The sequence below is a fragment of the Mizuhopecten yessoensis genome, unplaced genomic scaffold (genome assembly GCF_002113885.1).
Source record: "Mizuhopecten yessoensis strain PY_sf001 unplaced genomic scaffold, ASM211388v2 scaffold11099, whole genome shotgun sequence".
NCBI lineage: Eukaryota > Metazoa > Mollusca > Bivalvia > Pectinida > Pectinidae > Mizuhopecten > Mizuhopecten yessoensis.
The window spans coordinates 1063812-1077856 of NW_018408879.1; the positions used below are offsets into that span (position 1 = coordinate 1063812).

Sequence of the window (14045 nt, forward strand, 5' to 3'; positions counted from 1 at the left end):
TCGTATTAAACATTTCATACACACCATACAACTGTATGTAACACTCGTATTAAACATTTCATACACACCATACAACTGTATGTAACACTCATATTAAACATTTCATACACACCGTGCATTTGTGCAGAAACATTCATACAACAGTATGGAACATTTATCTTAAATATTTCATACATGCCAAACATCCNAGAGACAGACAGATAATTACTGGAAAAACAAAGACAGACAAAACAACAGTAGACATGTGCATCGAGGCAATCAGACAAGACACAGACAAGAACTGCCAGATAGACAGACAGACAAAGACAGACACACAGACATATACGCTAAAAGACACACAGGCCTTCCAAAAATCAAAAAGTTGAAATTAAATCATCGACAATTGTTTTATTGGCAATATTTGCTCAAAGATAGAAATATCTACTCAAAACAAGTATAAAAGCTTTATATAAACCCACTGTCAGAGTTCCAGAGTCCATTAATAGATAGGAATTNTTCATACACACCATACAACTGTATGTAACATTCATATTAAACATTTCATACACACCATACAACTGTATGTAACATTCATATTACACATTTCATACACACCATAAAACTGTATGTAACACTCGTATTAAAAATTTCATACACACCACACAACTGTATGTAACATTCATATTAAACATTTCATACACACCATACAACTGTATGTAACACTCATATTAAACACTTCATACACACCATACATCTGTATGTAACACTCATATTAAACATTTCATATNTGTCACTAGTGTTGAACTTCAAATATTAACGCTATTAGCTCAAAAGTTTAGTAATAACATATACAGTGTAGTAAATGATTTAGCTGTGTGAGCCCTATACTTTTCTTATATAATACATAAATAGAAGTACATTTGGGTAGCCATCACTCAAAATAAAACTGTCTAATTAAGCACTTTTAAACTTATAAGAAACACATACTAGTATTTCGTTCTGACTCATATACAAAACCTGAACGTTACAAAACGCAATGGTCTTACACTCAGCCAATCGGGCTGCAGTTCCCTGGTCATCAATACCGTCTCCCGAGGTAGAACTGACAGTCATGGTATCATCAGTCTCACCCGATCCTGAAGACACACTGAAGGCGGGATGAGCTGACCCAGGGCGGGGCCCAATCGCCTCCTTTATGATGACAGCAAAGTCAGGGGACATCTGGTGTAATGCCACATTTAGCTTTTTCTCCATATCTTTTCTATTCACAGCTGATTTGGGCCTGAAAAAGTTCAGATTTAGCTCCAGACAAGTCTAAGTGTCTCTGCATATCCTTTCACCTTCGGTTGGTTTATGTAACATAGCGGTAAAACATTTATTTACGCTACAGAATCATAACTTTATGAATTGTACTATTTTGGAAAAGTTCATCCAATTTCAAAGTTTGAAGTATTTTGTAAAATTAGTACACGCAAAAATATTTGATGACTAGAAAATAATTAAATGAATTCTTGACAAAGTTTACCTCCTGCGCGTTGCCTTGGATGAAGGGAAGAGTATTTTCTCCTCGACGGGCTGTATGTTACACCTCAAGATCTGACACGCAAGAACCTGTCACAAGTAAAGTCACCATGGAATGTTTATGAAAATGTAGGCAATATTGGAAACTATGTTGTTTAATAAACAAGAAAATGTCTGTAAGACATGAATTCCCCCATAGCCCTGTGGTTGAACTTGTATAAAAAGCAACAGTGACCTTGATATTAACTTAGTTTCACAACAGGCTCATTACTAAGAGTAAAATTGTTTTGCATTATTTAAACATCTGTATTTTGAATTTGATCTCACTTGTGGTTCAGTGTAGTTATGAAATGTCAGAACTGAAAAATTTTCATTCTTTCTATTTCTCTAAACTGTATAATATAATGTTGAAATTCTGCTGCAGACCCTCTTTAGTGCTGAAGTGTCACATCTCCATGGGTCCTAAGTTCATTTGTAGACTAGCCATAGTTCATCTGTTACTTATATTCAATCACCTGTAAACTTGTTGTAGACCTCTTCACTATTAACCTAACTATTCATAAAAACAGTGTATTTCAGCAAAATCAGGAGATATCAGACATTTCTAAAGATTATGTAACGACAAGTTGTAATTCCTTTTCTTTAAATATAAACAAATGATGTATCAACATGGAGTGTGCAGACATATCTTGAGATCTAGAGCTAGTGATTCAAATATTGGAAACAATTAATAAATACAGTCAATGAGAAAAGGAACAATGTGGAATGTCAGTTGAAATTATGGCTATTAATTGGTTTAACTATACTGAAAGTCCTCTGAATTAACAATAAAATGACTGTAATTACTGTAAGCAGGAAGAGAAGCAATGGGGTGGTGAAATTCTGGGTAACCTCTGGTGAAATAGATAAAAGGTGGAATTTCATAATATATGCATGTACTGTAACCTATTTAACCTGGCTATCCCTAAGACCCTGTGCTGCACTCAGGAATGGAATGAAATAAAAGTGACTGGAAGGTGAATACAAAAATATATTTCATGCGTGTATATGAATATAAAAAGTTTTTGTAACATGAAGATTAGGAAAAAGCTGAAAGTAGTGAAATAAAGATAAATAAGCAAGGATGGAGTAGTACGTCTGGTCTTTGATATGAAGGATTATCTCTTACGGAACTAGGTTACATAGAGGACGTGATTTCCAGACAGTTCAGTTATCCGAATGTGAATACTTCATTGCTTTGATTAACACTTGACAAACTAAAACATCTTCTTTATGTTAAATACAATTAAATGTAAAATCGGTTGATAACATGATGTTATTTATTACACATACCACTCACTGTTAACTTCACTATATTGAAATCTTACTTCGTTTCACATTTAATTACACATAATACTAGGATATCTGATGAAAAATGTGTCAAAGAAAGGTGCAGGTTTTGGTGTTTATATATGCTGGTGTTTATAGTGACATTTGACCTTCAGCTCACTTAACACAAGGTCATCCATAGTTATGGTGTCCAACACTGCAAACAGGAAACACACACACAAATCACACAAAAATGACTTTGTATTAACAAAGTTATAGTCGCTCCATTATTACTCTATACATAAATTTGCCTTGCAAACATATATGTTACACTAATCCTACTACCAGGTAAATCCAAAATCTTATCAGCTTCATCACAACCATAGGTAATTATAAGTGGATACATTTTACACACATTTGGTAAGTTTCTTTACCCTAGGGAGTGACTGGTCTATAGTCAATGGCCTGGATCATCTATATAGTGTAGCTAGTGGTGCATATTGTATCTATATCTGACTTAATAAGCACAGTATTTAATGCCCAAGACATATTCATCGATGAATCTGAGGATAAAACTATAATGTAATCTACATAGCAGCAGTATAGGCCTGCTGTACAAAATACATATCATCAGAGGAAACATTTATATAATATCGTAAATTCCTCTATTCTTTAATTTATTCTGCATATTTCAACTTTGAGTACTGGGTTCACTGTTAAGCTATCGTCTATCACATGACCTTTATTGTGTTGATGAACCACTTAAAGAAAGTGTCAAACCAAATCACATATCTACAGATTCACATATACAATTGTAATAGTTAAGCACCTCGTAATGAATGGGGTGGGCTATTTACCTGACACAGTTGGTCCGAGGCGCTAAGTAATGGAGTCACACAGTAGAACACGCCAGCCTCGTACAGATTTCTGCGGAGATTCCTTCGCTCCATGGCCAGGCCTTGCTCGTTCTGCTCTGTGTTCTGTTTCTGCTTAGGTTTGTTATCACACTCACCTCCGTCCTCTGTGTTGGGCTCCTTACTGTTTAATCAGAAGTCAGTTTAGGACAAATAAAGAAAATTTACTTCCTATGATGCCTCTGTATATTACAGTCAATGTTAATTCTTGGCATGTATGGCTTAGAAACCACTCAGTCTTTTATATATATTTCTTTTTTTTGCAAACACATTTTAAAAGAAAAAGATTTTTTCTTCCATCATTATGTAAACCTTAAATATAAATGACTAACAAAAGTTTCTATCAGTTGATAAAATCTTTAAAACGCTTTATCAGCCTTTTATCATTCGACATCTCTGGTTTTACCTCTTATTTCCATGTACAACTACAAACAGGAATACAGAAAGCAGTTTACACTTCCATGGTTTAGTAGGAAGTCTAATGGCTAATACAAAGGTCATTTGTACATTAGTTCAGGTAATGACGTGAAAAACTTTCATCTTGTTTTGATTCGAAAATGTAGACATTTAATGGTAACCATTCTCAATAGTATGGTGGAGAGAGTGTCACTCAATTCAATGCTTTCATACCTTGACTTTTCTGTGTTATTGTTGACCCAGCCGTTTTCTTTCTTGGAGGATGGTGGTCGACCATTGGACAATACACCACTGGGTGGTCGCCCATTTGTGGTGGCTTTATTATTAGAATTGATTCTGTTACTGTCACTACCCGGTGGGGTCTCATGCTTCTGTAGATTTGGAAACTCTCTACATGTACACAGAGACATACACAGCAGAAAGTCCAGGCAAACCTTGATCAGGTGAATCTCTGCACTGACGAACATCTTGGACAGATCTACAGTCCCATTTCTGAGGATAGCACGCTCCACGAGCAGCCTCTGACTGGTGCCCTTCTTAACAACACTACCAGATATATCCTGCTTCATCCTCATCTTTGTGTCATACAGAAGGTCAGCCAAAACCAGCAGACGGCGCAGCTGGGAGGAGAACTGGGCCATCACCGCAGAAACAAGACGCCCAGCGATGTCCCATATAAAATGAGTGAGTACCCTGTTTAGTTTGGACAGCTTCAACCTACATATGGTGAGATACATACTTGTTTTATATACAGTACTGAAAAGTTATGTTGGTCAACTTGTCATCAATTAAAAATAATTATTATTCTCACATATACAACTGATATAATGTTTACCTCAGCCTATTTAAGAAGGAATTAAAGAATTTGAGGATGTTTTACAATTTCCCAAGTAACTTCCTATGAAATCACCTACATTGATACATTTATGAGATATCCTACATTTATATCTAGTGAGTGGTGAAGATCAACAGATAGCAGGTGGCCGGGGTTCATTTACCCGACCGGATGTGAAAAGGTATGGGGTCACCTACCCGACCGTGTGTGTTTTCTCTGGGTGCTCCGGTTTCCTCTCACATTAATACGCCCAGAGAATTAAGACAGAAGAACACTAGGATGAAAGATTTTGTAGTTCTCTGTGAAAAAAGAACTTATATGTACCTCTGTGACTCTATGTGTGCAAAATGATGAAGATCTATCTTGTAGAAGTCGTGTCGGGACTTGCTGGCTGCCCAGATACACACGTTTGTCAGTACCCTAACACATTGGCTGATCACTGAAACTCCCGGGGCGGGTGTGCCAGACGTTGAAGAGGCGGTCAGACCAATCCTCTGTGGACAACCATCCCCATCTAAATCCACCTTGGCTGTCAAATTCAAAGGCCATTAAAATGTTATACATGTACTTGTACAATGCCTCCGACAAGAGCTAAAGAGAAATTCTCCCTAGCCAAGTCGGTAGGAAGCGGCTAGTACTTTACAAGGGTGACACTAGTATACAACAATCCTTTTCCCTTTAAAACATGTGAGAGAATAATGATTAATCACTTATGTATGTGCAGACAGAAATCTCAACCCTTGAGATAAGACATTTGAAGTTTAGCACTCAGCAAAGCCTTATGCTAAATTTCAAAACCTTTTTCCTCTGGGTTGAGATTCCTTGGTCTTCATCATAAAAGAATGATAGATTCTACTGATTTGTAACCATAGTAATTGATTGAATCTATCACAGCTAACAGAAAATTCATAACACAAGACACAAGATGTGACATTTCACACACAGGATATACTAACATCACACACAGGATGTGACATTTCACACACAAGATATATGTAACATTACACACAGAATGTGACATATCACACAGGATGTGACATTTTCCAAACAGGATGTGACCTTTCCAAAACAGGATGTGATATTTCATAAACAGGAAGTGATATTTCACAATCAGTATGGGATATATTTCACACATGATATGACATATATTTCACACATGATGTGGCATGTCCTATAAAAGATACAAGTTATCCTTACCTTCCTTACATATGATGTCACACATGACGTGACATAGTTTGTGCAGGCCATTCCATAGCTGTGTTTCGCGTTCATGTCGGTTCCTTATAAGAGGCAGTTTCTGTGAGTCCCCAGCCAAACTGTAAGCCTGCAACAGCTCTATCTCCATGGTGGCGGGCACTAGGTAATCTGCGATGTGGACCATCAGATCCCGACATCGACCACGGCTCCGAGTCATGAAGGTATTGGCTAGCACACAAGTAGCCTCTGCACAGACATGTCTAGAACAAAACCCTTTATTAAGCTGGTAATATGTATTTTTATCACATGATATAAGTATATATTACGTACATAACAATACCACTATAACCTCACAAATAAAGATGATGTATGTTGTCACGTATTCATGGTGGAAGGCATTTCTCTGGTTCTTTTGTGAAAAACAAATATATTTTTCAAACTTATTCAAATTACTTTATAAAAAAAAAATCAAAGGTGTTCCAGCAGTTCTAACAGAGCTAGCCTCCCTCCCAATTTTATGTTAGTCCCAGAAATAGTACAATGTACCAACACGAGCAATAGAGTAATCTTTATTCTGAATACCATTCAGACATATTTCTCTCTCAGCACACTTTGAAAAGCGTATAGTAGAATGCTTTCAATTATGAATGTCTACCTGCACTTTGTTTCCTTAATACATCGCAGCACCAGTGTCATGAGGTCCTCGTCGTCGATAGTAGAGGCGATCCCCAGGTTCTTCTTGGTCAAGGCTGACAACAAGGCTAAGGCATGCTTCTGAGGACCACTGCAAGGGGTATAGTTATACAATGAACAAGAATATAACAAAGAAGAAAGCTAGAGGATGTTTCTGGAGACCATGCCACTACAGCATAAAATCTTACACACAGGAATGCAGAAAGGAAGGGCATTTTCATTGGGATAACTTTTGGAAAGAAATGTCAAAATCCTACTACTGCCTGTCAGTGGGTATAAAGGTCTTGTTCTGCTTGATACTATCTGCTCATGATCAGTGTGTATCTCATCTCCCATCCGCTAATCTATACCTTGGTCCATGCTGTAGTGTTTTGGTGAAGGTGGCCAGGGCCTTGTCCTATATCAGTCCTGTGAACACCTTGTCCGTTAGTTAGTAGCCACCACCCCCACCATGGCCTATCGTAGTATTTTGGTGGCAGTAACAGTCCTATGGACACATCATGTGGGTGTATCATCCTTATAAATGCTATATAACATGGCTAGTCCTGCAGTATTTTGGTGGTGGCTGGTAGGGCCCTGTTCTATAATAGCTCCACATGGACATCTTGCTGTTTATACCCTACCCTCTATAAGTGCTATATTATTTACCATGTCCCTTCCTGTAGTAATTTGGTGGTGTGGGAAGGGCCCAGTTATGTATCAGCCCTATGGATATCTCGTCAGTGTAACCCCTATGAAAATTCTATATAATTTACCATGGCCCGTCCTGTAGTTTGGTGGCAGTGGGTAGGGCCCTGTTGTGTATCAGCCCTATGGACATCTTGTCTGTGTGTAACCCATTCTCTTACCAGTATATTCTAAATATAATTTACCATGGCCCGTCCTGTGGTATTTTGGTGGCAGTGGGTAGGGGCCTGTTCTGTATCAGACCTATGGATACCTTTTCTGTGTGGTACCCCTACTCCCTGTATATTCTATATAATTTACCATGGCCCGTCCTGTGGTATTTTGGTGGCAGTGGGTAGGGCCCCGTTCTGTATCAGACCTATATACCTTGTCCGTGTGGTACCCCTACTTCCTGTATATTCTATATTTAATTTACCATGGCCCGTCCTGTGGTATTTTGGTGGCAGTGGGTAGCTAAATATATAGGGGCCCGTTCTGTATCAGACCTATGGATACCTTGTCTGTGTGGTACCCCTACTCTCTGTATATTCTATATATAATTTACCATGGCCCGTCCTGTGGCATTTTGGTGGCAGTGGGTAGCTATATATATAGGGGCCTGTTCTGTGTCAGCCCTATGGATACCTTGTCTGTGTGGTACCCCTACTCCCTGTATATTCTATATAATTTACCATGGCTCGTCCTGTGGTATTTTTGGGGCAGTGGGTAGGGGCCTGTTCTGTATCAGCCCTATGGATCCCTTGTCTGTGTGGTACCCCTACTCTCTGTATATTCTATATAATTTACCATGGCCTGTCCTGTGGTATTTTGGTGGCAGTGGGTAGCTATATATATAGGGGCCTGTTCTGTATCAGCCCTATGGATACCTTGTCGGTGTGGTACCCCTACTCCCTGTATATTCTATATAATTTACCATGGCCCGTCCTGTAGTATTTTGGTGGCGGTGGGTAGGGCCCCATTTTGTATCAGCCCTATGGATACCTCGTCTGAATGTTGTACAGCCTCCATCATCACCTGTGTGTACACCTCCTACAGGAATACAGGAAAACCAAAATATAAATCCTTTGGTAAGTTTTAATTCATTTATATAATAAAGATATACAGATCATTGATAAGATTTTTCCAGTCAATATCATGTAAATCCTATTTGAAGTTTGTATCATAAGGCAAAACAAATAATAGGTTACTGTTCATTAAGAATGCTTTGTGTAAATAATTGTATCAACTACAATGTACAATTACATTTGAAAATGAAATTTACTACTTACACTCATTTTTGCACTGTTACCCTTAGTCACATCAATGACTGGAATGGCCTCATTCTGAATGTTCCATGAGAGTTCTGGGTACTGGGCAAGGCGACGGAACAGGCAACAGATGGCATACTTGGCATCCACTGTCTCCTCAATTTGGAGGTGTCGCATCAGTCCAGGGAGTACGCGCATCACTGGCTCCAACCAGACGGGGAGGAACTCTTCATGACTGACAATCTACAACATAAACATTGGGTCACAACTAGTGAATCAATGAAATCATTTAACTACTTATGACAGGCTACTTTACACACAATTGGATGGCTTAACTTACTAGCAATATATCATTATGACATCTAATGATGGTATCACTATGCACTAGTAATTCCTCTGCTGCTTTTGTTAGTTGAGAGAATTACATTTCTTGGATTAAGATGCAATGTTAAACTTTTTTTTTTATGTAACGTACACTACAGGTAATACATAGTTTAGGTGGTGATGACCTGTGCAGTACTTGCACATGGATTTTTGGTATATCTACCTAACTGTATCGAATGTTTTAAAAATAGTAACTCCTGTGTACATGTGTAATTATGATAATTAATGACTATATTTATGTTTTGTTTGTGTGTGTGTGTTTGTTGATGTCGGTGTGTGTGTATGTCCTGTGTTGTATTGTAAACCATCAACAGTGAGTTACCTCCCTTTAATTACTTTATCGTTTACATTTATGTATTTTCATTTCAAAAAATCTATAAAATATATTTAGCTAAAGTTCTATAATATTCTTGTAACACTCTAGCCACCCATGGAAAGAATTTTTACAGGCTTGCCTATTATTCAATCCATTTGACCATAACACCATGTCAATAAAATCTGTTGAAATGAAACGAAATGAAACACTAGCGGTAACATTTTTTAGACTTGAAAGCATTCCTAATTAAGTATGTTGGACAAAGAAGTCTAATTAAAGTTAGAGTTTGATTGCCCCAATGGAGCTCAAGTTATCATTCAAGAATGATCATAAAAACATACATGTACCTCAGATCTTTAATGTAGGGAGAAAATGATTTGGAATGTAGGACATTTGGGCACATACATTCACTTTTGTAAAATAGGGAGACAAAAAGTAAGAGTTATAAGTACAATGTAGGTGATTTTGTGTGCAGGCTTGGACCAGAGATGAAAACAGGCGACATGTATCATTAAATGAAGATTGACATACTGCCTCTAGAACCCCAACAGCAGCCACGTAAGGTTTGAGAGGCCGCATGGACAACAAGATCTTCTCCACATTGTTGAGGAGTCCTGCCACCATGAACTTGGTCGTGTTACTGCGATGAAAACATAGTTGTTTGATCAGACCTAGGGCTAGATCCTGGACCTCCACAATTACCTCGTCTGCCAGGTAACCCAGTATCTACAAACAGACAAGTGTTCATTCTGTAGTACAGGTAGCTTTAATTCAGCGCTCAAAACTGTAAAGATTATTTATTTAAATACTCATTCAATGCAATGTTAATCAATGTATGATTTCTGTTTAGAAGATGACTAAATAGATATAAGTAGTCGATACTGTTACCGTAAAGTGTATCATCATTCATCAGTAAAGAGTTTGTACATTATAAACAAAGTGAGCTCTTACCTGTTGAACTTGTTCACTGTCAACCTCTGATGCTGTCTCAAGACTAGAAACTAATGTGAGAAAGGCTCTGTTGGACGTCCGTCTAAGAGGTGTGTCCTTCAGCTTCCTTAGCATTGCAAGTAGGACAGAAACATCTACCTCACCTGGTCAAACATAACATCATACTGAGATATAGAAACATCTACCTCACCTGGTCAAACATAACATTACACTGAGATATAGAAACATCTACCTCACCTGGTCAAACATAACATTACACTGAGATATAGAAACATCTACCTCACCTGGTCAAACATAACATAACACTGAGATATAGAAACATCTACCTCACCTGGTCAAACATAACATAATACTGAGATATAGAAACATCTACCTCACCTGGTCAAACATAACATAATACTGAGATATAGAAACATCTACCTCACCTGGTCAAACATAACATAATACTGAGATATAGAAACATCTACCTCACCTGGTCAAACATAACATAATACTGAGATATAGAAACATCTACCTCACCTGGTCAAACATAACATAATACTGAGATATAGAAACATCTACCTCACCTGGTCAAACATAACATAATACTGAGATATAGAAACATCTACCTCACCTGGTCAAACATAACATAATACTGAGATATAGAAACATCTACCTCACCTGGTCAAACATAACATAATACTGAGATATAGAAACATCTACCTCACCTGGTCAAACATAACATAATACTGAGATATAGAAACATCTACCTCACCTGGTCAAACATAACATAATACTGAGATATAGAAACATCTACCTCACCTGGTCAAACATAACATAATACTGAGATATAGAAACATCTACCTCACCTGGTCAAACATAACATAATACTGAGATATAGAAACATCTACCTCACCTGGTCAAACATAACATAATACTGAGATATAGAAACATCTACCTCACCTGGTCAAACATAACATAATACTGAGATATAGAAACATCTACCCCACCTTGTCACACACAACATAATACTGAGATATAGAAACATCTACCCCACCTTGTCACACACAACATAATACTGAGATATAGAAACATCTACCTCACCTGGTCAAACATAACATCATACTGAGATACAAAAACATTTACCTCACCTGGTCAAACATAACATAATACTGAGATATAGAAACATCTACCTCACCTTGTCACACACAACATAATACTGGGATACAGAAAACACCCCTCCTTTATATAACATTTTATTTCTGTACACTATGTGGCTTAAGAAGGAAAATTGTATAAGTTTTTAAAGATTCCATGTTTACCTTTGACCCCAAACAGTGTTAAAACTTGATCCATGATGACCTTAACATAATACGTTTAATAAGATTTGTGTCAAGTGAGTTACAAATCAGTTACAATGTACCCTAGTTTATATACACACATTTTATTTTGAGAAGATATCCATAATTTGTAATAAATATACACACATACCCTTTTTAGACATTACCTTCATTATCCGAGTTAGAATCCTCATCTCCATAACTCTCAACAGTGGGTTCTGGTGACTGTTTGGTGTCCTGCTTGGCACTGTGTGTTCGTGTGACACAGTCACATCCTGTGTACATAGGTAGGTCTCGCGGAGCCTGGTTTACCTGCTCCATCTGTGCAAGTATTGCTTCTGTGTTATCACCGTCAGGATCCCTTAGGAAAAGAACTAGGTATTTACACTTTATGATATTCTTCAACTTGCTCACTTAACAGATGATAATCTTATAATAATTACATTATAAAATGATTATGACTTGAGCAAATATGCAAGAAACTGATAGTAATTCATATAAAGATCTGCCCATTACATATTCCTTGTGATGATCATGTGACTTTTCATGTGACCTGTTTGTTACCCAAACTTGTCAATATTTCAAACTTTGTTATAATAGGGTTGACATTGCATGTCAAAATCTAAAAATAATCGTTTAATGTCATCTATTTGTTTCCAGCTCTATGTTTCATAAAGTAAGTCATAGAGTTACGATACTTGCAATATATTGTACTAGGCACATGATGGTGGAGCCCAAAGGAATGGTTTAACCTCCTATATAGAAGGGCGAAGAAACACGAAATGTTGCCCCTATTGATATACTAGGTATATGTAACATTTTACTGTCATTACACCAGGTATTGATCAGATGAAACAGTTTTCTTGTCCAGTTAATATAGACTATTTCTTAACCTTAAATTCTTAACATAAGATACATATGAGTAGTTTGTATAACAAAAAAACAGAAACAATTAACCAGTAGATCTTTAACTACAATATGTGAATCTTGTAGAATCTGACCAGCAGAGCAATTGTGTTCAATACTTCACAATACCTTGTGATATCCTGATACAAGTGTGTACTCTAGTCTTTATGGTCCTACACCTACTTAGCTTCAGTCTATGATATGGAACTTTACTTACTCTGCAGCCCTGAACATGTCCACCCGTCGCTTTGCACTCCTGGCTCTAGACGGGGGTCGACCTGTTGGGCGGCTGTGTGGGGTGTGAGGAGCCTGAGGAGCATGAGGGGTGAACTTTGAGTTTGGGATGATGTGACCTTGACCTGACCCCAGTATCTCAAGGTTCTTTGTCCTGCCACTTTCTGTCTGCGACTCATCCTGGTTCCAGGATTTAACATACTCCATGGCGAGGCACAAATGATGTTCTACTCTACCTCTGTCCTCATCCTTAGGGAGGCATTCCTTCCGTACATCATGTACTCAAAACAACTTTAAAGAAAGAAAGAAAAAAATCACATGTTGATTAATAATCATTTTACACGAAAATAATGTGACTCAGGATAATTTCATCTATGGCAAGGTCAAACTATATAGTTACATAATTGATTGTACTAGACATCAGAACAGAATGACATACAATATCACTGTACCATCCAGTCCGAATCAGATGGGAATTAGTGAAAAACCTTTCTAACTTTCAGAAAAACATTTCCATCATAATAAATAGTTTTTTAAATTACATACTCCATGTGCCCAGCACCATGTGTATTCATTAGAGCCTTGAAGCCCAGCACCATGTGTATAACAATAAAGATGAAGTCTAAAGCCTGCCCAACACCATGTATATACATTAGCGCTGAAGGTCTGAAGCATGCCAAGCACCCCATACATATAACAATAAAGATGAAGTCTAAAGCCTGCCCAACACCATGTATATACATTAGAGGTGAAGGTCTAAAGCCTGCCCAGCACCATACATATAACGTCAGAGCCTTGAGGTATAAAGCCTGCCCAGCACCATGCATATACATTAGAGCTGAAGGTCTGAAGCCTGCCCAGCACCATACATATAACGTGAGAGCCTTGAGGTATAAAGCCTGCCCAGCACCATGTATACACATTCACTGAGTAGACCAAGCACCATGTGTGTACGTAAGAGCCAGGAGGTCTAATGGCAGTAATGCCTGCCCAGCACCATGTGCATAACAATAAAGCTGAAGTCTAAAACCTGCCAAGCACCATGTATATACATTAGCGCTGAAGGTCTGAATCACGCCAAGCACCCCATACATATAACAATAAAGATGAAGTGTAAAGCCTGCCCAACACCATGTA

The 14045-nt window shown here is 37.8% G+C and overlaps 1 protein-coding gene across 2 annotated transcripts in view; it reads right to left on the minus strand.

The window, feature by feature from the left end:
- Positions 1-14045, minus strand: part of LOC110465705 — a 32131-nt gene that overhangs the window by 10791 nt on the left and 7295 nt on the right. For both annotated transcript variants that reach the window (XM_021521707.1, XM_021521706.1), the window contains exons 2-14: positions 12892-13199; positions 11936-12129; positions 10450-10592; positions 10030-10224; positions 8820-9041; positions 8465-8580; positions 6827-6955; positions 6172-6431; positions 5299-5503; positions 4353-4856; positions 3666-3846; positions 1505-1590; positions 1026-1261 (exon numbers count right to left, since the gene is read on the minus strand). In XM_021521707.1, the coding sequence (XP_021377382.1) occupies positions 1026-1261; positions 1505-1590; positions 3666-3846; positions 4353-4856; positions 5299-5503; positions 6172-6431; positions 6827-6955; positions 8465-8580; positions 8820-9041; positions 10030-10224; positions 10450-10592; positions 11936-12129; positions 12892-13115 (2695 nt within the window). In that variant the 5' untranslated portion in view covers positions 13116-13199. The remainder of the gene's footprint in view (positions 1-1025; positions 1262-1504; positions 1591-3665; positions 3847-4352; positions 4857-5298; positions 5504-6171; positions 6432-6826; positions 6956-8464; positions 8581-8819; positions 9042-10029; positions 10225-10449; positions 10593-11935; positions 12130-12891; positions 13200-14045) is intronic.